Source organism: Orbicella franksi, chromosome 6, assembly GCF_964199315.1.
Source record: "Orbicella franksi chromosome 6, jaOrbFran1.1, whole genome shotgun sequence".
Lineage (NCBI taxonomy): Eukaryota > Metazoa > Cnidaria > Anthozoa > Scleractinia > Merulinidae > Orbicella > Orbicella franksi.
Genome location: NC_138150.1, coordinates 7902513 through 7928663, shown reverse-complemented (window position 1 = coordinate 7928663; position 26151 = coordinate 7902513). Strand labels below are relative to the sequence as shown.

General features: G+C 39.6%; 2 protein-coding genes and 2 pseudogenes across 2 annotated transcripts; 1 reads left to right on the top strand and 3 right to left on the bottom strand.

Annotated features, from left to right (window-relative positions):
• Positions 1-831: 831 nt before the first annotated feature.
• On the bottom strand, positions 832-3359 carry LOC145490776 (uncharacterized; annotated as a pseudogene).
• Positions 3360-3529: 170 nt separating this feature from the next.
• Positions 3530-4414, bottom strand: LOC145490777 (uncharacterized; annotated as a pseudogene).
• A 3793-nt stretch (positions 4415-8207) lies between these two features.
• LOC145491456 (beta-1,4-N-acetylgalactosaminyltransferase 3-like) lies at positions 8208-19758 on the top strand. The gene is made up of 4 exons (XM_081470694.1): positions 8208-9716; positions 15967-16486; positions 17240-17384; positions 17876-19758. The coding sequence occupies exons 1-4, from the start codon at positions 8584-8586 to the stop codon at positions 18022-18024; spliced, it is 1947 nt and encodes a 648-aa protein (XP_081326820.1). The 5' UTR covers positions 8208-8583; the 3' UTR covers positions 18025-19758.
• A 56-nt stretch (positions 19759-19814) lies between these two features.
• Positions 19815-25455, bottom strand: LOC145491472 (uridylate-specific endoribonuclease B-like). The gene is made up of 6 exons (XM_081470714.1): positions 24743-25455; positions 23750-23919; positions 22126-22286; positions 21529-21631; positions 20814-20950; positions 19815-20286 (listed from the first exon to the last, which is right to left on the bottom strand). The coding sequence occupies exons 1-6, from the start codon at positions 24823-24825 to the stop codon at positions 20065-20067; spliced, it is 876 nt and encodes a 291-aa protein (XP_081326840.1). The 5' UTR covers positions 24826-25455; the 3' UTR covers positions 19815-20064.
• Between the last annotated feature and the right edge of the window lie 696 nt (positions 25456-26151).

Here is a 26151-nt window from a genome sequence, read left to right as displayed (position 1 = left end):
GATTTTTTTCGCAAGGGTAAATGATCTTGCACTGTTAATGACCAGGTCAACTGTCTTAAAGCAAAATGGTATAAGCTTGATACAAAGTTATGGTCACTTTGTTACCAGCTCAGACAAACGAAAACGTAAACACGAGGCTTCTGACGACTGAATTTGCTGCGCGGTCAAGAATTCATCCACTGTGAACAGTTTTGCCCCCTGCTGGTTCCGCGCATAACGCATGTCGCGCGCTACATCCACTGGATCAAGTTTCAGCCCTGTTTCTTGTCCAACGTTAAATTTGCTTTCTAAATACCTCCGATGAGCCTCACTAAACCGTGTAGACTTCTTACTGGATCTAAGAGCCCACCCTTGTGGGAGAACCTCAGTTGTTGTGGGACACTGATGTGACACACCTTTAACAAACGGCAGAACACTGGCCTCGCACACTGGTTTATCGTCGTACAGAACTTTATCTTTGTCCATGAGAGTCTCTCTAACAGGCAGAAACTCGCATTTCCTATAGAACAAGTGATTTTCCAAAGCACAGTGACGCTGGTACACCTTTATACAACCCACGTTTGGACAGGAAAATAGCGCGTCCTGGCCTTGGTCCTCTTCCACCTCACCTGGGGGTTGTTTCACGATCTCTTGAGATTTAGGTTTTCCCATGGCGACCACCTGAGATACCTCTGAGAAGTCCCCCGGGGAAAAATGACACTCAAAGCTTGGCGGCTGTGAGTAATCTGGAACTGAAAAGTAAATATATTTATTTATATATATATATATATATATATATATATATATATATATATATATATATATATATGATGTTTTGAAAAGCAGGTCCGAACAGCCCAATAACAGCTGGTGCCTAATAGAGTCATGTAAGCAGTGCTTACCAAGTTCCGCACTCCACACTTCATCCAGTGCAAAAAGGAAATGACACTAGAATCTCTGGGCCACCTGTGGATGAATTCAGGCTTAACTGTCATCATATCAGATAAAAGGTCTTTGCAAGCACAACTTAATGACAGCAAACTAAAGTGCCTTGAAATCTCCCCCTCCCCCCGGGGGTCAGGTACCACGCCGCACATATCAGCTCCCCCCCCCCTCACGACAATAATGGAACCTTCTGCCAAGGCAATAAACCCACTCAGCTTTGGGAAATTCCGTGCACTTTAAGGATTGTGTCACGTCGGACAGCTAAGTACATACCCAGCCGTCAGACTGACTTGAGACTATGGACACAAGTTCAAACCGACCCCACCCCCCTGGATTAAGGGCCAGGGACCCCAAAGAGGTATCCACAATTAGCCACACTCCTGTAGATGTCTCCAGACTTTCCGGTAACGGAGCCCCCCCTGGAAAATAATGTGCTACGCTAAGCTGAAATCGATGCCTGCGGCATCGATTTCAGCACAGCTCGCGGAGTAAAATTAGGTATGCGTTTTTCAAAACTTCAAGGAAAAGTTCAATTGTAATGGCTCTATGTTTCCAGGTCATGCGTTTTCTGTAAAACAACATGTCCTTTTGCACTCAGACTAAGTCACTGTCTGAGCCCATGTAGGGTTGACCCGCCCGTGGGCTTGGAGAGGTAAGATCAGTACATTACAGCAACCCCGTTGTGCTTACAAAATTTACCTTTGGCTTCAACTTTATAACAAACCAGTTTGATTTTGACAGTGTGGCATGTTTATGATCTACAGCCCCTACCTTCATCTAGAAAAACCAAACTCAAATTGAAAATGAAAACAAGAAAATCCAAAAGACTATTAATCAAGTCAAACTGGTTTGAAAAGTTTACCAACAAAAATAACTTCACAGCACAATTAACAGACCCCTTTTTCAAAACTGCAGGTAGATATATATATCTGACTGATTTTTCAAAAACATGATCGTAGAAATGAATCCCTTCACTTTGTATAACCGGTGAAGATTACCAAGCATAAGTGTAGAGAACTGCTTGCTGCATGTTTTATTTATTTTTCCATCTGTCGCTCCTCCCACCTCTTTCCTTTTCAGTTGGTGTTAAGTTTAGCCCAGTCTACACTCGAACGTCGCGGGTTTGAATTTTAGTTCGGACGGTGACGCGAACAATACCTTATCAAAAATCGTTACGTCACACACGACCACCATGTTGGGAGATAACCAAGCGTTGAAAATAGCAGAGTGCCAAAGCGTGCTAGAGCAAAACATTCACTTTTGGATAATTTAGCAGGTCTGGATAGCCCAGCCGAATCAAGATAGAGGGAAAAAGTTGCTGTTTGTGGTTTCGACCCATATGCCCTGAAGAAAAGTGATTTCAATGGAAACATCCAACTTTTGCCGAATGTTCAATATCCAGGTATCGTTAAATTTAACGCAGTGGTTATTCGTACGGCACCCCGACCCGTACGGCGACTCCCATTTGCTATTCATTTATAAAACGTTACTGAACGATAGGGAAAACTTGCCCCCTTGATTAGACGGAACGCGTTTTACATACCTATTGCCTTCTTCCCCTCGCCAACGTCAAAAGCTCGCCAAACAGTGATGACATTATCAGAAAACAGAAAATTGTTTAAAGAGTTTATGGCAACCCACTTCACTGGAACTTGAGCATTTCTTTCGGTAGTAGAGGCATCAACAACAACCACTCTAACATTTGGTATTCCACCATTAGAAAGGATGGCTTTCATAAAGTCATTAGCGTTCAGTACATCATGACCCTCGTTGATGTATCTCCTTACATGGGCTTTGACAGTTGCAGCTTTTCTATCACAAGAACTTTTTCCTCCCTGGGGATCACTGAAGTCGACCCTTTGTACTGCAATTCCTGTTATGGCTTTCATTTGGGCACAGCTCGCCAACATTTCCGCAGAATGGTAACAACCAGCCTTGTCTTGGCGGAGGAAAGTAGTTGTCAGCTCGGGATGCTCGTTCTTCAGCGTGCATAAAGTGTGTTCTGCGATCCGCACGACAGTAAAACTGTCTTGTTTACCGTTCTCAACAATATGGATAAATACCTGGTGTTGGAAATGCTCCTGGACCTTTCGTGCCACTACACCTATGTGCCATGAATTCTCCGCTCAGCGAACCAATCTGATTGCGACTCTCTATATTTCTGTGGTGGGAATTTCATGGCCCAATCCTGAGTTATATGAACAGAATTCTCATGGAGGTTATCCAGAATGGAAGTTCTAGCCTCGTCTTGTCTGCAACTTCGTAGTTGAAGTGCTTTCCACGTTTTAATACAGTCAACCGCTTGACGGCAAGAATACGTCAAATAGTCAAGCTCCTCTCCGTTTATACCACAGTCCACAAAACAAGTCTCAACGTTTTTAAGGACCTCTTTCAAGATCTCGCACTGCATGCAGTACTGGTCGTGTGAACGATTGCATGTGCCTTTGAATGGATCCTCCTTACTGTCCCTTAGAGCATATGTACAGCAGTGATCAGCAATGTTTGTGGATTCCACAACATGAACCTGGAGAAAAAGGTGAACATACAGAATAAATAACGAAACCTCGTTAAAGTGAACATATTTTACCAGTCCCCTGGTCCTTCGTTACATCGATTTTCCACTGTATTTAAGCAAAACTTTGTCATAATGTTCAGAAACGAAAAAGAAATCACACTGCTGTCTATTATTTCTATTTTTATACACATTCATCATTAGTTTCATGAAATGTATCTTACAATCTGACTTCAAGTACTGCTTTGCTTCCTTAAGCGATTTCTGATAATGGCTCACCATTTCTCTTCTAAGACCACATTCTCCTAAACCGTCCAAAATACCGTGCAATTCATCAAATCCTTTGACCCCCTCTACTGCAATATAATCTAGCCCTTACAAAGATTTCCTCACAGTCGCACTGCAGCAAGACAAAATGCGGAGCATGGTGGATGATCCAAATGGCGTAAAATTAGCTTTCTTACAGTATTGTACGTATTACTTTACAATACGTCGTGGGATCATGGTGCGTATTACGTCGGGCGTTTCCAAAACTTTACCAGATGAAAGATGCAGGTAACGCTGCCCAAAAGGAAGATCTTGAATGACATGAGGACTGACAATAAACGTCAGAAAATGGTCCAGCTGATCAGTTTCCACACGCATTCTTGGACTTTTCCGCAAGGGTAGTGGAACACCTCGACCATACTGGATTTTACACTTTCTGGCCATAGTGAATTTAAATTCAGAGACGCTTGGTATAAAACTTTGGATTCCCTCCAATGTAGTGAGGTCTGCCATTATCGATAGAATTTGCCGGCGCGTATTCCAGCTCGATGCATTATTGTACGTTTCAGCCAAGGCCTCCAAGTACTTTTTATCTACGTGAGACTCCTCTGCGATTCCCAATGCTTTCTCCACAGATTGAGACGCCTTCAACGCTTCCCATAAGTGACCTGCATCGCCGGGTGCAATCACATTAAGTGCTGCTACGACAGATTACCTGGCTTTTGGCACGTGACTTATTCTGGTGCGCACACTTGCGTCCTGCCACTTTTTTTGTTCGCGCCTGCAGTAATTCCTGTATTACAGACACTTAAAAATTCATTTAACTTTGGTCTCTGTTCTCCTAGTTTACGTTGGTACCCAGAATCTGACGACTCTCCACTGCTACTAGTATCTTCTGGAACGTTAAAACTCGCATCATCTTCAATAAGGGGTTGTGCCATTGACTGAGACAGTTCCTCATCTTCCTGATGGAAAGACATATAATTTGTTTATAAAACAAATTGTACACTTTGCATGTCCTCAGCAATATACTCAAAGCAGTGATTAAAACCATTTGCAGGCGGGGAGCGAGATCTCCACCTCACCTATCTTCTTCGCGCTCTGTTGCGCATAGGGTCGCGAGCGAGATCTCAGTGGGGAAATAAAGCCTATGAAATTTTTAAAATGATTCAAAACATAACCAAATTTCACGAATACACTATAAAATTTGTCCCCAAACATTTCGGAGAACAATGTGCTTGTCTCTCCAAATTTGCGTCGCCATGGTAAACCGCGCTTTTTATGAATACTTGACCAATTGTTTGATCTCTGCTGTAATGATATGTCATTCGTACTTTGTTAAGCTCCTTGTATATTCAAATGGCAACCTTTCATTGATTTCTTCGGCTGCGGATGGATTACCCTAAATCGTGACAATATCTCATTTCTGTAAGATCAAGGTCAAAGGGTCAGTCAAGGGTACTTTCCGCTGACCTACTCCCTCCCTCAAGACCGATCTCAAATGACCAAGAAATCTCTATGTTGTTGTTAAATTCTCTTAACTTACTTTATCAAGTTCTCCTGTCCTTGGGGAGGTAGTTCCTGGGCACTCTATAGACTCTTCTTGCTTCTCGGTTCCCTGAATTTCGTCTTGGGATTTAGGAACTGTCAAAACCACATCGTCTTTTTCCGACCTTGGCCACTAAGTCTTGTTCGACATTGTTTGCATATGGCTAATGTGTAGGAGTAAATAAATCCACTGTTATTATGTAATTGAGTAAACAAGAATAGTTTAAGTCTGCTATTAGAATTGTTTCCTGTTCAACAAGTAATTTACCTTGAGATTACATTCAGTGGCTACGTATACCCATCATCGGTTATTTACTTTTTAAAAGTACTGTACAGTTTTACAGAAGACAGCTCAATCCGGCCTTCTCTAACAAAGCGTTTTTTTGGAAGTCACTCATCCCATGGCAATATACTTACGAGAGCCTACAGGCAACAAAATTTGCGTCTGAAGGTGGAGTCTTCTCGGCTGAACCAGATTTATCCCACGATCCCCTTTCTGGTTCTTCTCATGTTGTATCCATTGCTCTGGACAGGAACAGTTCTTTTTGTTGCAACGCCACTTTATCCCCCATAGGTCCCGATGACGAGGGCATACTGCTGTGTTCAAAATACCTTCATCCACGTCAAAACAACCTTGGAAACAAAATGTGTGATATGCGTTTACTGGAAGTTTAGTTTAACGGTAAGGGTTTCGAAAAACCATGCGACAGCAACGTAACCCCGGGGATGTAAGCCCTTAGATAACATTGAGAAAGGCATCACAGAAAATGTCACGCAGTATTATAGGACTCCGCTGTCTTACGCAATTTTAAGAGGCTGTCTCTGTAAGAACCGACCACTGATTTTACTTCGAAAATTCGATTTTTCTCATAAGCTGGGATTTCGAAGCCCTTACCTAGTCAATCACTAAAATGAGTTTTATTTCATTAAAAATTCCAATTGAAGTTTTCTAGGATTGATTGAAGTTCGGTCCGCTCGATACAAGTTTCATGCCCGCCGAAACTGGAAAAATAGCACATATAAAAAAAAAATAATAATATTGGCTCAAAAGTCCCAATTCTTTTTTTCAACTATAGATATATCATAGCAGTTTGTTTAGCCATGTTGCAATTATAATTCAATGTTGTTCCTTCAACGGTTAAAAGAAGATTTTCTACCCGTTAAATCGAGTTTTGAACCAAACGCGAAAATAGCTCTACTTTGAAGGCACGTTTTAAAAATGTGGTACCTGTTTGAAACTGCTGAACTACATGAATAGAAAGTATAAATGTCCCTTAATTTAAAACAATAATAAAATTTGTCTGTCCACTAGGTTTTCAAAACTAACGACCGCTTAAAGTTCAGGAAATTTTGAAAATATTCCAGTGAGTAACTAACACACTCGCCTTCGTAAAGTGCTCCGATAAATTCCCGTAAATCTCTTACCTGGCTTCAAGATTAAAGTTTTGGTCCACCTGACGTTCTGTTGAAATTCACCAAAATCGAGCTTTCTGATAATGCTGTTCAGGAGGGTAAATTGAAAATCTTTTAAAAATTCAGGTTTGAATCTTTTCTAATTCTAATAACTGTACTTTGTAAAGGAAGGGTCATTGAATTGTGTAATATCGAAATAGTTTTGATATTTGTTTTAGTTTTCTTACACGAGTCGCAAATACGAAGCACATTTTTCAGTGGTTCGAGGGCTTTTCCAAGGGTGAAAATTAAAAAATCGTTTTACGTGAAAAAATATAAATCCAAACGAACTAAAAGTGGTATTTTCTTAAGTAGTTTCCAGAGGGCTTTCTTGTGAAAAGGTTTGAGGGAGTTCGATTTTTGCATTTTGCAAACCTATCCGTGGTATTTTACAGGAAGTCACTCTTAGGGCCTGATTACATGGCGAGTTTCAGCCCGGCTAGGGGAGCTGAAATTTTGTTGCGATTACATAACGAATTTCAGCCCGGGCTGAAATATTAGCCTCGGCGCCAAATATGAAATTGTGTGCGAAAAGTCTCCAGAGAATCAAAATGGCGCCGAGAACATGAATCGTGAAAATAGGCGCATTGCTTTTCTCGTAGTTTGACCTTTTGTTGGCGCTCAATTGTTACCTTTTGGGGTATTAACACCCTACAATGATGATGGAACTGAAACGAAAACCTGTCTCTCAGCCAGAAAGACATACTTGCATAGAAAGAAAATATGTCCTCAAGCTTGCCGAGTTCATGGCCTCCCTGACAGCGTCGTGCTGTTTAACCTTGTCTCGATGTTCTTATATTCCATATAAGCTTTGAAATTAGAGAGATTCTCTATTTTAGGGCCTTTATTCCACTGAGATCGCTTCTACTTCATAGCGGCAGCCATCTTATTTCCTGCTTTTCAGCCCGGGCTGAAATTCCGTTTCGATTACATGGGATTTTTTCAGACTTTTCAGCCCGGGCTGAATTGCGCCCCGGGCTGAATCCTTCTTCATGTAATCGCCAATTTGATTTCATGAGAATTTGTTTCAGAAGCCGGGCTGAAATTCGCCATGTAATCAGGCCCTTAATGAGCAGAACAACGTGAAATCACCAAATTCTGTGTTGCCTCGACGGCCAATTTTTAAAAGTTTCTATTTCAAATTTATCGCTGTGTTCCAGATTTAGCTTTGTGATTGTTTTGACAGCGATGAACAGAGAGCCGCGAAATTCGTAGGTAAAATATAAAATCTTTTTTTTATTATTATTATCCGACGTTGTCCTCGGTTTTGCCGTCGTGGTTACTTAAATTCCGTTTTTTTTTCTTTCTGCGCGCGTGCGATGCATGACGAGCATGTTCGACATTACGACAAGAGTCACACATGCACAGTTAAGGCTGGTTCGGTTCTCGCATAAGCAAAAGCTTAAGCCGACATATGCAGACACAGTAAGACTTAGGGATATGAAACAATAAATTCTAAATCTTTCATAAAGCGAATTCGACGGGGAGTTTTCTTGTCTTATTTCCCGACGCCTCGTGGATTAATAAGAAATTTTTAAAAATGCATTTAATGTGCCTGTCATGTTTCGAATAGCAAATATCAAACCAAGCCATTTGACGGTGAACAAAACGACATTGACGCAAGTTCAGAAATATACCATATAGGACAATCATTTGTCTCGGTTAAAGACATTAATTTTTTTTTTCCATTTTAACATGGTTGCTTATTAGGTTCGTTGCTAAGCGATGTTAACACTTTGTTAGCCAGCTTCCCTTTTTATTTTTCTTTATCATTCTTGCGGGTGATATTGTTGCTGAGGGCAATTGAAAGCGAGGCATTTGTTTACGTTTGGGATGAGATCGCTCCATCCTTTATAATACATCCTTCTTAGTTGAAAGCGATGGCTTTTCGACGGATCCCTCTTTTCGGAAAAAAGGTATTCGGCAAATGCAAGCGACGTTTCGTAATAGTGGTAACGAGCTTTCCACTCATTGCGTATGTGATGTTCTTTCTGACTCCTCCTGAAAGACGAAAGTTGATTACTTTCGAATACGCACAATCTACGATTGCTGCACCAGAATGCCCTTGCAATTACACTGACAAACAAGCCAGGGCGATTGTCACATCGACGGCAAGAGCAATTCCCTCTGCTGGAAGCGTCGCTCATGACCCATCATTGTCTCCAGGAAGGTTAAATGTACACGTATGGTCTGAGATATGTGGAGCGAGAGTTGACAATTTACGAAATTCTCCTCATTTCCCTTACCTTCCTTGCAAGAGTTACTCCATCTCTGATTTTTATACAATTAAACCTCTAGACACCAGAAATAGCGCAGAAAGGATTTTTGGATTTGTCCATCCACGTTTAAGCGGCGAGTATAAGTTTGCCATCGTCTCAGATGGCACTTCAGAGTTGTGGCTGAGTAGAAATGAAGATCCCGCTTCAAGCCAGATGATCGCCCTCGTTTATTCTCCTCATGGATCGGCTTGGACTGAAGAACGAGACTTCAAGGAGTATCCTGGCCAAATTTCTAAAGAAATGTTTCTTTACGCTGGCAGCAAATATTACATCGAGACTTTGAGTAGACCTGGTTCCAGAGTCATGCATCTGTCTGTATACTGGTCTTACGGCTCTTCCAGTTCATCATTTGAAATTATTTCCTCGCAATATTTGTCGAGTTTTGCTAAAAATAGTAATAGTGAAGCCATCCCCCCTCACGCGGGAAAACAACCAAAAAGTTCACTTCCAAGCAAGAGCAAATTGTATGATTTTAATCGTCTGCCATTTGTAAATAGACAAGAGTACAGTGGCGTGATTCCAACTTGTCGTTACAGTCCAAGTTTTTTAGTGCGAAGAAAGCTTCGACAGTACGAGGGTGTCTGGTTACCAAAGCAGTCACTGATATTCCCAGACGATGACACAGACATGTTCAAAAGTGCCTCAAACCCGAACTGGTTCAAACCCAATACACATGTCGATAGAAACACGGTTGAATCTGTCGTGAACCAGCTCATGGTCTCTTTGCGGCCCAGGTAAGTTCATCAGCCCATTTTTAAGTTTCAATAATTGCATGGGAGCATCGAGCTGCAGACATTATCACTTGAAGATTGAGTTATACTGAAGAAAATTTCTTTAACTTACAAGATGTAGTGCTTTCTGAGGGCTAAAGTTTCTCTCCAGCGTTAGTTTAGATTCCTTTTTGTGCCTCTAATTTCAGGTATCATGGTAGGTGAATTCTATGAAAAATGCGAAAAATCTTTTTTTGCTGTTCAAATTGAGAAGACTGAGATAAAAATTTTGTAAAAGGAATGGGAAAAAAGCTATTTTACTTTGTAAGATAAAGAGAAAAAACTATTTTTGAACCTCATTAACCCCTTTCGGCGTATTGACAGCTCTAAATAAAATTCACCGCCAGTTGTCGCGTGTAAAGCGAACTGCGGTGTGATATTTCATTTGTGCACGCAAACTGTTCTCAACCTGGTTCTCTCATCGCAAGCATCAGGACGAAAACGCAGGAAAACTTCTTGAAGTTCGAAGAAACAAAATTTCACTGTGGGATATGAACTTTACTGACAGAAAACAACAGAAAAAGTTGAAGAAACTACTTGTGCAAAACGTTTTATATGCTGATCGAACGTGTCATAGTTACATGTGCTTGAAGAGAATGCTTTCTCGAATTATCGGAATGGGGATTGCCTAAACCCATTTGCGGTCAATATTTAATAAGAAAACGTGCTCAGAATTTGAGAATCGATTGGCGAACTTTTCTCACAATTACAGCAAAATACATAATAGCAATACGTCGGATTGAATGACCATCTTTGTCATAAGGGCGCCTAAGTTGGCTTCAGCTTCATTGACGCGTTTCAGACGAGTTTTGATTTAAAACAATTTAAAACAATTTAAGTTCCCGGTTGCCAAACAACTGAGGATGTGAAAAGAATCGTCAGAGACCAAGTTCAATTATCAGAAGACAGTTGCAAAGGACCGCTCATCTTTCTAATCGTTGCATAAAGTTTGTTTTTCAAAATGTTCAGCTATATCTGATTCTTTCAATTTGCCGGATATCACATGATTAACGTGACGCCATTGTTTTCGAAAAGCTTCGTTTTCAAATGTTTTCCGTCCACACCAAAACGAAAAGGCGGCGTTTTCAAATTTCCCCGGTTAAGAGCGTTTTCGAGAAGCTCTATTTTTGTGACGGATTAGTGTGGACGTCCGGTAGGGCTAACCGTAGAAATAAAGCTGCGTTTTCAAATTTCGCCAGCGTAGTGTGGACGCTTCCGTCTTCAATGAGAATAACACACTTAAAATTAATTGCCAGCACGTGTGTCCTGTGTTCATAAGATAGCCAAGGCTAACACTCTTAATAGAGGTTTTGAAATCAAACAGTAAAATTTATATTGTTAAAAATGTTTTTCGACAAGGAAGACATCTTTATCGATCAGAGTGTCACAATGATAGTATGGTCCAAAGCTTTCGGGATTTTTATGTCAACAGTTACGCTCAAAGTAGCTATATCTCCGCAGGCGACAAACTTGACAAGACTGGCCATAATCTTAACGCAAGTTATTAATGCAAATGTGTCACTGCTATGGAGGTACAAACAAATTTAATTTAAAAGCGAGCTCGCGGATTCGGCCTAACTGCGAGCTAACAGTTCAAGTCTTAAATTGAATGCATCTATGGTATAGACTGAAAGACTGCTAAAATATTGCCTTATTCAATGGGAATAACACACTTGACATTAGGGAGCTTAAGCAAACCACGGCGACGACGGCAACGAGAACGCCATCAAACAAAAGGTTTAATGAGCAAAACAATAGCTGTGCACGTGCGTTATAAATCTTTGTGCATTTCTTTGCCGTCCTCTGCAAAATAACAACGTGAAATGACCAAATTCTGCGTCGTCTACTGAAAATAGACGACGACGGCTAATTTTTCGTATTTTCATTTGGAATTGAACGCTGTCATTGTATATTTAGCTTGAGCACGTTTTTAGAGCCACTGGCGCACCAAACAGATCTAGACAATCGCGAATTTCGCTGGTAAAATATAAATTCATTTTTTACTAGGCGTCGTCCTCGGCGTCGCCGTCGTCGTTGCTTAAGCTCCATAATAATTGCCACTGAGCACGTATGTCCTGTGGTCATAAGATCGCCAAGGCTAACACTCGTAATGAAAGTTTTGAAATCAAACAGTAGAATTTATATTGTTAAAAAATGCTTTTCGACAATTAAGTTATCTTTATCGATCAGGGTGTGATAATAGCTGCATAAAGTGTAGTCCAAAAACTTTCGGGATTTTTACGTAAATGGTAAAGTTTGAATATCGCGGCAGCAGACGAACTTGATAAGACTGACCATAATCTCTATGCATGTTATTAATGCGAATGTGTCGCCGCTATAAAAGTAAAAACAGATTTAATTTAAAAGCGAGCTCGCATTTCCCAACATGGAGCTTACGGCTTAAGCCGTCTCAATTTAAATGCATCCATGGTATAGACTTAAGAATATTTTACGTTTAGTTGACGAACGGGTGTTACTAAGAGCCAGTCGATTAATTTTTTTTTTTTTCTTTGCATTGCTCGGCAGCTGAAACAATTTTTATTGTGCATGACATAATTTGTATAGCCTTATAAATATTACTAGATTCCAAACTATGGTTTTACATTGCTATGGTTTCCTTTGGCCCCGTCCCTACTACGCCGGAGAAATTTGAAAACGCGCTTTAAATCTACGATTACGCCATCCGTCCACACTAATCCGCCGCGAAAACGGAGCTTTTCCAAAATGCCTTTTCCAAACCGGAGGAATTGGAAAACGCGCTTTAAATTTACCATTACGCCCTCCGTCCTCACTAATCCGCCACGAAAACGGAGCTTTTCCAAAATGCCTTTTCCAAACCGGAGGAATTGGAAAACGCCGGCGTTTGGTTTTCGTGTGGACAGAAAACATTTAAATTTTAAAAAAAAGGAGGTTTTCGAAAACGATGACATCGCGATTTCCCTGACCGGTTTTTTTGCAAACACAAATCCAAAATGACCGGTGATAGTTGCGTTTTCAAATCCCTCCGGCGTAGTGTAGTGTGGACGGGAAACATTGGAGGCGTTTTGCAGAGTGAGACCTCCGTTTTCAAAATTAATAGTAATATTTGTTATTAATATTTGTTAAGTTTAGTTTCTTAATATTGTTGCTTTTGATGTGAAGTATATATGAAATAATTCATAACTGAACTGCGGTTGTAGATGAAAGTGAAGAATGATCATCGCAGTAAATTTTCCAATATAAGCAATTGGAAAGAAGAAACCTGAAAAAACTCAGGGCTTCAACGGGATTCGAACCCGTGACCTTTTTCAGGCTTCTTCTTTCCAATTGCTTATATTGGAAAATTTACTGCGAAGATCATTCTTCACTTTCATTGTTGCTTTTGTTGCAATGACTAAATGTCAAGACTCACGAGCAGAGCCTATCAGCTCAAAGTTAAAGCTGAGGTGAACCCGTCATAAAACAACCCCCACAGAACTCCTATCACCTGATCAAGATTGCGTATAACATTTTACCCCACATTTCACAAACCAGAAAATGCAAAGCATAATTGTATTACTTATTATTTATTCCGTTTACTAAATTGAGAAGAAATTATAATTATCTAAATTAATTAAATATTCCTTAAATGAACAATATCTTAGACAATCGAGCAAGCATGTTCCTAAATTAAAGATTCGACTTCTACAAATTCAGGCGCGTCAACTTATTCAAAATCCAGAAAAAAAATATTAATTATAGTCGTACGTGTTAAAATTTAATCATAAAATTAGTATAGGTAATCATATGGTTGCGAGTTCAATTTGGAATTAATTTGCACGAGTGAGTTTTTCAAAAAAGCTGAAATTGCACGAACCGCTTCGGCTTTGAAAAAATTCACGTGAAGGAAGTGCCGGAAGATCTTTCTTAAAGCCATTTTTTCGTCATAATTTTACGTGATATCCTTGGCTTAGAAAATTTCTTATTGTCTTTCAGCCAATCATAATCTAGATTTGCGATGTGTTATTTGCACTGGTGTTACACGTGAACTGCACTGCTCTCAGCCAATCAGAATGGAGTAATTTTTTTTCATTTATATTATTATTAAACCTACAGCAAAAATTGAAATCTGCTCCAGAAAAATAGGACGCCAGGACGATTTCAAGTCAGTTGTTTGATTTTATCATTCGATGCATTTTTTTTTCCTTTCCATTGACCTACAAATAACTGCCTACAAATAATGATCTGCTCATACACAATACCGTATAAAGGTGTTTTGCTGCAAATAATATTCTGCTCAAGCGTAATTGTACCCACGCTCTGGTGTGAGAAATGGCAGATCGCTTCCCTAAGCTGTCAGGGGGTGATTCAGATATGAAAACAATTTGGTGATCGAGTGATACAACAATTATTGAGCTTGGTTATCGCAAAATATCGTGTCTCGCAGATCGGCCTTCAGTTTCGGCAAATAATTGGTGTTTCGCTCCCCACTGTAAAATCACGATATTTTCCTTCGCCTCGTCCAGTAATTAATAGTTAATGATTGGAAAAATGGCGCTTAACCTTGCATAATATTATGGTAATCACCGAAAACGTCAACAGTTGGTACTTTTCAGCAGTGCAGAATCAGTGTACAGCTATTTCAATCTTCCGTAAGAAAAAAGATGGCAACTGGTACATTTATCCTTAATTCTTAGGGCACGAAAACTTTAACAGCGCTCATTAAAACGTACAAAGAAGTTCCTAAATCTTCAAACCTACATACACAACTTCTTTAGTACAAGACAAATATTGCAAATGGGCTGTGTAGCGTTCGCATGGTAATGCTATACGGAGAATTATGTTATCGGATGAAAAGATGAAAAGTTAGGACTGGTTTTCACTAGCGACGCGAGCTCAAGCGCAAGCACAAGCGCAATCAATAGGGATAACCGAAGTGGAAACGAAATTCGAAACACAAGCATAACAACAAGCAAAATCATCCGAACATTCCGCCATTTTGGATGACTATTTAGGTGCGAGGTAATCTGGATCCAGTGTTTTCAGGTGACCAAACTTAACAACGTGTGGTAAATATCGTGGTGCTTGTATTATGCCTGAGGTGTATTTCGTTTCCACTTCTTGCAGCGCGAACGCAAGTAGCGCAAGCACAAGAAAAAAGAAACATTTTGGTCCTTGTGCTTGTGCTTTTAATTTGCTTGCGTTTGCGCTTATGCCTGCGTTAAGGCCGTTTTCACCGTGAAATAAGAATTATTGTGTTTGCGCTTGTGCTTGCGTTGCTAGTGAAAACCAGGCGTTAGGTCCCGTCCACTACGCAGGAGGAATTTGAAAAGGCAGCTTTATTTCTACGGTTTGGTCTACCGTCTACACTAATCCCTCAAGAAATGGACCTTTTCGAAAGCGCTCTTCAAATGGGAGAAAAGTGAAACCGCCGGCTTTTCGTTTTCGTGTAAATAGAAAACATTTTGAAAACGGAGGTTTCTGAAAACGATGACTTCACGGTGATCACGTGATTTCCCTGCCAGAGTGATTTTTAAACCACAAATCCAAAATGACCGGTGATTGTTGCGCTTTTAAATTCCTCCGGCGTAGTATGGACGGAGAACATGTGATCTGTCTTCAGAGTGAAATCGCCGTTTTCAAATTTCTTTAACGTAGTGTGGATGGGGGAGTAGAGAGCTGCTGTACTCGCTGAATATTGATCAGCATGGCAATCAACATGGCAAACGTTATTTCGTACTTGTCTTTAATTTCCCTTCAGACTTGTGGAAACAAGGTTACGTTCTTTTCGCCACATTGAATTTTTAACTGGAAGTCGTGTACCAATGAAAGAAAAGCTACAGAAAAGTTATGTTATGAATGGAAAATCAAGGATATCCCTGCTAGTACTTCACGTGCAAAAAATAAAAGTTTGTAGATTTCTTTTGCACCGATATACAAAAATTTAAATAAATACCCAGACTACCATTCGATCTTGCTTCGTAGGCTTGTATCACGCTGACTGAAAAAGCTGTTTTCCACAAGTTCCTAGTCATTCGCAACTGAGCGAGTTGCGACCTTTATAGAACCTTTATGAAATGGCATCGAAATTTGATGATGATTGAATCGCTCGTTAATTTGATCATCATGATTTCTCGGGCTAAAACGATTTGTTTGATAGCCTCATTATGGAATCATCTTCTTTTGCATAAGGGACTACTTCTTGAAGAAAATTCATAAGATGATTAAAAAGCAGAATCTTGTTCTTTTGTATTAGGAACTACTTCTTGAAGAAAATCCATAAGGTTACTCAAAAGCCAGACCCCAATTATGGCGATCGGTTCTTGGTGAGCCTCGAACTCGGCTTGGACAACACCAATCAATCATTTCGACTGTCAGAACACGTGTATCGCAAAAAGGGAAATAAAAACTTGTGTCTTCCTAAGGACTTCATATGGAATAACAGCGCCACAGTGTACTTCATTCTTCCTGTCAAGGATCAAGGAAAGTGGGTGCATCATTTCATCAATCAGCTGACCGATGCCAGCTTATTAACCGGTGATACGAACTTTCAAGTCATAGTTGCTGATTTTGAAAGTAAAGATATTGATATGGGCAAGGCGTTTAACACATCTCTTCTCAGCAGTAGACATACTATTGTTTCATTAACGGGAAAATTCTTCAAGACTCTCGCTCTAAACAAGGCCGTTCAACTGGTCCCAAATGCGCATGACATAATTTTCCTGTTTGATCTGCATATTGATGTGCCCGCAAACATTATGGACAGTGTTAGAATGGTAAGTGCGTCATATATTTGAACTGATTAGTAACTTAACGAAATTTTAACGAAGTTCAGTCTACAGCAGCATCTGGTGCATACATTTTTATGCGGCACTGCAAGGTTACAGAGACCTAAACAGCCGCCGATGTTTTACCTGGAGATCCAGACACCCCAGCAAAAAATCCTGGACATTCCTAAGAAGAGTTAGCTTAATCCCCAAAAAGCGTACTTTAGAGGCAGAACTAAATAGCTCAAGGCAACAAGAACTGAATCGCAGCAGCTGGAAGTTAACTCTATGGAGGTCAATGAGAGAAATATCTTTCTTTCCTCGATTCCACGACCATTGAGCAATTCAACACCTGACCGAAGGCAACCAAGGGTGGTTGCCTTTGGCCGTTTTACCGGGGCAATCATCCAGGACAATATACATTATCTCGAATAAATACGTCTCTGATTTACATAAATTCTATTTTCTAGTTTTAAGTCAGTCTTATCGGTCCGCGAAGTGGTTTCTATTATTGGCTACCAAATATACAATCGAGGGTTGATCAGCTACCTTTCAAACCCTTCTTATCATTCCACACAGGCTTAGGAACGAATTTACCCAATGTTCTTGTTAAGAAACTAATTATAGTTATTCCAATCATTTTCTAACGATTATGATAAGATTAAAACGACTCCCAAAGCCACATTAGACAAAAGGGTTGTTTTGTTCGCCATACATATAGACTAAGTCGTCTAGCTAAGAACTTAACTATTCTTCCCTCAGAACACTATTGCAGGTCGAATGGCTTACTTTCCTGTAGTTGGTCGTCTTAATTGTGGAAGTACTCCTGTAGAACACGAAGGTTTTTGGCAATTGGATGGATTCGGAATTATGGCGATTTATAAATCAGACTGGGACAGATTCGGTGGTAAGTCATATGTAAAATTATTTGCATGTACAAGCAAATTAGAGAGAATTTCATCCACTCTCACTGAATAGAAATGGTGCTAGCACAGAACAATTCACAGGAATTCTGTCGTGGTGTTTTTCTTATACTGGTTCAGTTACCAATAGTTTGCTCTGTAATCCAGTAGTTAGGGTGTTCGACTTCGTTATCCAAAGCTCGCAGGCTCAAAATCTTCCGCTCGATTCCTATCACTAGGTGGATTTCTGTTTGGTGGTCCCAAATTTACACGTGGTCCTCCACGCTAAACAGCCAACTCATCTGCCTCCATTCAGTTAGGATTTTGAACAAACTTTTTCGTCTATTCACATTATTTTCAAAATAGCACAGCAGTGCTATTTTTTTGGTCACGTACTTGGTGCCAACGGTGGATACGTATACTGTCCTTGGAAAACGCCTTCTTTATCTAAGCGGTGTAATTTATTCTAATCTAGTTTCGCTTTTTCTCTCTCTAGGAATGAACACTAAAGATTACAAGTACAAGTGGGGCGGGGAGGATTGGGATCTACTCGACCGTGTGCTGATGCTGTCGGTGGAAGTGGAACGAATCAGGCATCCAGGCCTCTATCATCATTATCACGAAAAACAAAAAATGTGGAATTAAAGCTTGATAATCTGGAAATGATTGGCCAGACCTAGGATTATTGCTAAGGGAATTGTACAGCGGCTGCATCTAGGCTCGATTGCCACCGCTTCCTGCCGCCGCTGGTAATCGAGCTTAGGCTGTATCCCGAGACCGAAAAAGTATTTCTTCATTTGAATCAGTCATTATCCCAAAGGGAATCATCGTGAGCGTGACGTCAAGGACTTCAAGGAGTCAAGAAGTCCTAAAAGATTCATCGACGAAAAACCTAAGTTCAAAGGTCTGGTTTGGTTAAAAAGTTCTGTATAAGTGGAGTGAAACCACAATGCGAGTGTTAAAATGAACTCCAGACTTTTTCAAGTCTTTTTTGACTTTTTTCTTTTTTTTTTTTTTTTTTTTTTTCATCGTTTCGTCGAATTGCAATTTTTTCACCCTGCAAACTATTCACTATGAACTTCATCTTACTATGATCTTTCATCTTTATTCTGTCCTAGGAGCATCTCGTGCACCAGTAAAAATACTCAGTCCTAATGTTATCACTGTCCAAAAATGCAGTAAAATGGCTGTCATGACAATGATAACATCGGGCCACAAGGTATGATCATATTAAAACCGTTCTTTAAGCCCGAAAAATTAGTAAGCTTTTCTTCGGGCCGAAAGTAAAAGGCTGAAACTACAGAGTGATATAGAAAAACGTTCCACGTTTGAACTGCGCAACAATAGCACTTCAGTTGCCAGTATCGCTGTGAAAAACAAAGGAGAGGTTTCAAAGCAAATTTAGCTTAACGACGTTCGCGCGAAAATTTACAGTCGATAGAGTTTTTTTTTTAAATTTTCACTGCAGTCAGATAGTGAGTTACTTCTGTCAGAAATAAAAAAAATGCGGGTCACCGACTTCGTTTCAGAGATAAAGCGTATGGAAAACTACCCTGATTTTGAAAAATTGGTGCACGTCATTCGGCATGGTCTACAGGGGCTTGTAGTTAAAAAATATCGAAGGTGAGTCAACGGAGGCAAACGTTCTTAGTCATATTTTGTAGAAGTGGGTCTGTTGCGTAAAAAAAATCCAAATGTTGCCAACGCTTTCACAAAACTTAACCCTTCAAGAGGCATTTAATTTGAAACCACCGCACAGATAAACGGAGAGCTAAAATCAACGGTATTCGATGGTGCGTTTTGCACAAATTTCAAAGCTCTAATCGATAGATTTTCTTCATTTTTTCGTTAAATGTAGAAAAGCGGTAGAGAAAATGATCCATCAAAAGAAAAATAGAGTTCCCCGAACGTCCAAGATCGTTAAATCCAGGCAAAGCTATGGCAATGGCCATCTGCCCTATCATTGATTTTATTACTTGGCGCACGCATCGATTCATGAGAGTGACGTGTGAATTTGGGTGCGTATTAAGGATGCGCAGAAACAATTAGCGCGAACTTCTTAAGGCTTTCGAAAGGGACATATTTTGTTTTATAAGAGTCTGGAATTATGAATATCTCCCTTAGATAGTACAAAGCTACAATGATACAAGGATCTTCTTCAATAAAAACAAAAATTTGAAAACTCCATCTTCACAATATTTAAACAATTGTATGGTTCCTCGACTGGTTCTTTAAATTTATTCCACACTCCTGCAAATCACTCGTCCCTACGGTCTCGCTGGTTTCAACAAACGTACCCGAATGAATTACTGTGTGAAACCAGGGAAATGTGTAGTTTTTGCCCACCTTTTTCGCCGTTTTTTGGTTCTGTTTCGTTTTGTTGTTGTTCTTGTTGTTTTTGTTTTATAACAAAACAATGCAATATGAGAACTTGATTACTAACGAGACACATACACCAATCACAATCGCCCAATTTTAACGAAATGGTAGTGAAAAATACTCTAAATTTTTGGCCCTTTTCGGTTTGCGTCGTTCCCCTTTCGATGTATCAAGTAGCTATTGGAAAATAAGCATGATAAGAGACCAATGTTCCCTATTTGGGCATTTTTATTCACAATTTACTTGCTAACAGGTCAGAAACCGATAACAGATCACACTAGAGTACCCAGTCTTGTTCAGAGTAATTCAAACTCTTGGGTATGCTGTGAGAACGTTTCCTTTGTTGTTAAAGTTGATGGTTGTTATGCTCAAGCGCTTCCCATTGATGTTGCACGTGCAATACGACGCTTCAAAGAAGCACACTGTGTACAAGGCCATTTCGAAATCTGGACTTGTTCCTACAAAGAAGCTGCTGCCCTGACCCTTGTTAGTTCTTTGCCACTGAAACTTGGCCCTGATTAAGGCAGGCTAAGAGAACAGAAGTAAACGATACCGTTATTGAAGAATACGAATCGCTTCCTGGATACCTTATACAACGCCTACCTCAACACTACGCCCAGATATACTTTTCTCCTATCGACAGTTCGTCGATCCTTGCAGTTACTCTTCTTGCATTCCTTCCCCCAAAGATCAAAGCCCAATTTTCTCCGCTGAGTTCCCACCGGGCAATGTTGTATGTAGTTGATCTTTGCAACTTACCTTAGTATATTTCTAAACTAGTTTGTCACTGATGAATTTTCAGGTATAAATCTGAAAGATAAACCCTACTGACAAGTGAATCCCACAGGGGCAACGTTTCTATAAAGTCTGTTTAGTTTTACGGGAAATACTTTCTGACTTTTCTGATCACTGCATGACAGTTACTGCTAATGAATTATCGCAGCTCAAAACAAATGCAAAATCAACAAGAAGCAATGAAATTAAGAGAATCATTACTGATCAGCGGCAAAAGATAATCTCTTATCAGCGGTAAACAGGGAATGTAAACAAATTACCTCCCTGAAAACATCTTTCACAACAGGCGGAGGAAGATACGTCAGCCGACCAGCTGTTCTTTCGGAAAGGAACTGGAGCCAGTTGTGAAGTCCTTTTGTGACTTTCGACTTGCTGTACCTACTGTAACCCAGCTCTCCTGTTGTAAACAAAGACCAAAATGAAGACTGAGGTTAATGTATAGAGCTAGAAGACAGTGAGTGTCCGCCCTGATCCTAATTCATCATTGCACTCCGGAATTATTGCGTGCAAATGTTAAGTGAAACAATTTCAGTGATGGACTCAGACTACAACGTAGACGTTGGTACAGAGTTGTGTATAGTTGCAACATTTTTCTAGGCCTCATCAACCGTTTCAAGGACTCACGAGCTTTGTAGTCAACCCTTGCTAAAAGTTGACTCCCACTGTATCCAACAGTGACAGTACACAACAGTGATACAACCTTAGCTACTCAGCAAAAGTTCTCGCAACATGAAACAGGAGTCGTGGATTTTGTCTCTCAAAAACCAGTTGTATCAAGCAAAATGAAACCAATATTTTCATTGTTCTTGATAACAATGAAGTGTTCTTGAGGAGCGCTCGCGAATAGAAAGCTAGGATCTTTAAACTTTAAGAGTTTCATCTTTTAACCATTGAAGTGAATCATACAGGAAATTCTTTCCTCGTTCTGAGAGTAACTTGAACAGCTTGAAGCAAGGGTGTTGCGTGAATACTTACCGACAAATGTGTGTTCAAAACCAGATGACGTTGGATATCGACCTCTCTTAGCGTATTTCTCGAACCATAACTTCTTTAGGACAGGCTTGAATTGATCTAGGCGCTGGTAAAAATAGAAAAACTGAGGTGCACCATATTAATTTAAACAGGGGCTAAACAGCTGTGAGAGTTGAACACACAACGTGGAAATGGTTCAACTAATAGTTTTTCGTCACGTTTCGTGTGAAGTAGAATATAATTTCGTATAAATCATATATGAATGTCAGTGTAGCATTTTCACCGAACTCTGCAACGTTTCGCACCCTTTTCAACCCTTTCTCGTAAATTGTTCTTAATTAATTTTAATTCCACCATCCGAACTAGCCAAAGTTATGCCAGCGTCCTATCAAACTACCAGCCTACTGCGATAAAGGCTTAAAGTTTGGCAATGTTTTAATCACGATGAAGGCATCATAATACCCTCGTATTTCTTCTTTTCAAAACGACCTGACTGTCACGTCCAACCTCTCTAAACCAACCTGCTGTTGCTTTTAACTGAAACACCGTAAAAAGGAGTTTTATGAAAAAGATTAAGACAAAAGAGACGTATAATGATACCCCGCTGGAAACTTTGCCTTTATTTTGGAGATATTTAAAAGCGATGTGTATTGGTCCTCCATTTACAGCTATGGCGTTGACAAAAACATCCTCTTCCAGTTGTTCTTTAGCAGAAGACTTCTCGGGTTTATTTTCGTCTGCCTCGTAGTTGTCTAACAGGGCTTTTAAAAAAAGGTAACAAAGCAAGTCAATGGACTGTTCATAAATATGGTGCTCCAAGTTGAAAATCAATCATTATCTTCAAAGTATTTACTGACGTGGGTACAATCCTTCGACTACATCTCAATTATGCCTTGGATACTGAAGTGTCTCACTTAAAGAAATGTCTAAGTTATAGAAGTTTCTCCGGCAGAGAGGTGTCGGACGGCTTAGAGTGACGTTCCCAACTGCATGAAAAATCCACCTAAGGGAGAAATCTTAGCAATCTTCTTGATTCAGCTTGTCGTTATAAGTTAATCCCGAGTGATAACAGTAAGCAAGAGCGGATGAGGAGTAACAGAGACCATCTACCTCACAAGCTTTATTCCTAAGGTCACGGTAGTCCTTCTAATTTTAGGTATGGTATCCTGTCCTCCCATGGGTAGCATTTCGAGATATTTTCGTGAAGGATGAAGATGCAAGTAAAAGCCTCTCTCGGGCGTTCCGCGAGAGCAAAATTCCTGTCAAAAGATTGGCTATTTCTAAACCTCTGATAACGAGAGATTTGGAAAAACATATCAGGATAAAAAGTAGCGATGTTAAAACGTGACGTTTCGGCGACGACATGTCGATCGCATTATCAAATGTAAATTATTGTAAGTTTAGTAACGTTATATACTTTCTCTCCTGGAAATTCCAAATCCGGAAGTGAAATAAGATAACTTGATGGAGATGATTAGGGTTTGTCTTGGATATAAGGCCTATATATATTGGGAGTTTACATGTACTCTCTTGCACTACGCCCTTCATAGCACGTAGTCTACAGACAGAGCCCTGTCAGGTTGTATTGAATTTTACATCTATTACAAATGTACAGTTTATCAGTTAGTCCTGTCTGAGGTCGTTAGCTTTAACTGACGATTTACTCTCGATTCTCTGTCATCGACGACAGGAAAACACGAACACCTCGAACTAATACGTACTGAAATACGATCTTTTTGTCTTGACGTAGCCCACCCGGCTGTCAAAAAACCTTCCTCCTCGTTAGATGTTCAGGTTTATGAACAGCTGAAAACGACTTTCAATTGTTGAATGTTGTTAAATAGAATAGAAAAATACAATAAGATTGACGATGGTTACTAATGCTCTTGTAACACCGTGTAATCAGTAACTAAATGTATATGTGATACGGATTCCCAAGAAATGTTAAAAAAATTGCTTTGATCATCTGCCCAAAATAGAACTACAATGCAGTAATAGAACTGAGCTAGGGAATAGCGAACCACGGATAATTTAAATCAGATTTATTTAAACGAATAGACAAAGCATCAAAAGGCGTCAAATATTTGTTTTTGACTGTCTGATATCTTTTTTCTTCAGTTGTCATTAGAGTATTATATCACCAAGATGATATGGTGTCTTAGGGTAATTTTCATTACAGTTTACAGTTGGTAACGTGAGTTTAAAAAAACCTCGAACACCTCACCTTTGAATTTGACGAAAACATCTCTTCGCACCTTCGCTTTTCCTTGCTGTGTCAAGGTAATCAGTGGTTTCGACCTCGTTCCGGAATTAATGATTATTTCTTTCCCAATTTTGAGATTGTTTCCAGCTGAATTCCACATGTCTTGGCAAACGTTACCTAAGTCCTTTTTACTGAAGGAAAATAAAATACACATTTTAGGAAAGCAAAGAAATATGTTGTTCTTCCCCGTATTAAAATGGTGTTTACAAATGGAACCTTAACACCTGTAGTTTTAAGGGAAGCAACCTTGAATAAATTGTGGTTGTTTCCAATCTACTTAAGAATTTATCAGCTGGCATTAAATAATTTTAGACACTTCCCTGCTCAAAACCACTGGGCGCAACAAAATAATAATAATAATAATAATAATAATATATTATTATTATTATTATTGTTATTATTATTATTATTCCTAGCTTAAGTGAAGGTTAGAAACCCATGTTACTTTCGTATGTTCTCTAATTTGCATAATAGAGTGTGATAATCTTAAAAGCATCCAAGTTCTAAGTCGCTGTGAACAAGGGAGTTGATAAACGCGAAACTGCAGGGTGTTTCTGGACTTAGGAAATAAACGTCAGCGAGGGCAGGCTGCTTTCGCTCGTTTTCATAAAATGGTTTATCAGGTGCTAATACGGATAAAATTTCATGAACCTCTAAATCAAAACATATCGAAAGGAAGGAAGTGCTCCTAACTTCCGAAGGAACACTCAAGCTAGGAATAATAATGAAAAAGATTGTAGCGCTTAGTCGTTTTTGAGAAGCGAGCTCGTCCATTTCGGCAATTTTGTAGCTTTTATTGTTGCGGACTCTAAAATAAAACCATTTTGAAGTCGCTACAATGACTTATGGGCTTGGCACTTACGTGGCAAATCTGGAGGGAAAACGTTTTTCCGACCCGAAATGCAGTGGACCACAGAGACTGCCGCTTATGCAATCTATCACCATTGCACTAACCTGATAAAAGGATTTAAATCTTTACCAATGCTTTCTCCAAGGACACAGGACAGGAAAGCAAACAGGAGATAGCAGCGGTTCATTTTGGAGGATCGGGATCAAACGCAACTCTTTCTCAGTGCAATAACCGCAAAATGATTAACAACCCTCTGAACAGCAACTTATCAAAAGAGAAACCGAGCTCTTTACACCTGTAGTCACGTGCAGTCACGTGAAGGTGAAGATAAACAAACAAGAGACAGATTGCGCAAATTACTTTTCCTTTTTAAAACATTCACAAATAAGTTCTTAAGTCATGTCTGACAGGGTACTATGGGAAAGTGGTTTTGTAATCTCGATAAAAATACGATGTTTGCTCAGCGGGCAAAAAGTGTCTTAACGTATCCAAAGAGTAGCTATCGTATTAAAGCATTGAAGTAGTTACTTTTCCAGTGTAATCCGCTTAAACCTTTTTTTAAAGTAATTACGATTCTTCAGTTTGCAAGGAAAATCACATATAAGTAATAACTATAGATGGAACTGTAATAGAACGCGCACTGAAAGTCGTGCTGCTATAACTCGATAGAAACTCTCTTTCTCCCAGGAAATAGAAGAACATTTTCGGGTTTTTATTGACGTATAGAAACTCTCGTAAACGTTTCGAAGAATTCGAAACAGAAACTACTGCTCGTGTTGTCACAGCATTTCTTGTTCTCCCAAGTTTCCACTCGATATGTCGTGTTTCTCAGTATAATTACGGAAAATAATTTCTATGTCTTAGATATTGTACAACCTTTATTGAGATGAACTTCTAATATCAAGGGAATGATTTCCAGTAATACTTCGCTTTGAGTCGATAGCGAAGAGGAAAACCCCAAAAATCATTAAATTGAAATTAGTAAGATCAGTTGATCGCCTCTGTTGTCTAAACAGCTGGGGTAACAATTGGCATCCTTTTGTCCAAACAGTGATAAAAGTGAAAAAACTGATGACGTGTCGCAAAATGTTCGGTCCACACAACGAAATAAACTGCAGCATTGGTATAGCAAAATGGGTTTTTTAATATAGCGGTACCCCGCTAACAAGATTACCTTTGAGCTATCAAAATAATGTCTCATTAACGGAGTAAGTTCACATTATGATGCCATTTTGAATGATGACTCATATCTGCAGTCCAGTGAACACAACAGATGCATTTTGATATAAACTGACAATTACAGTTTTTAGGTAATCCTTGTTTACTTTTTGTTACTTTTCTCATCAGGCATTTCGAGTGGTCGTATAACACCGGGTAAACTTACAGGACGATAAAGATTTTTAATTCTAAAATATAGCCCTTGGTCTTGTTTTTAAAGAAGTGGTCGGATAAGGAAGGTTTCAGATAAAAGATTAACTGAATTTTTGTCCTGGCAAAGGATGAAGTGGTCACA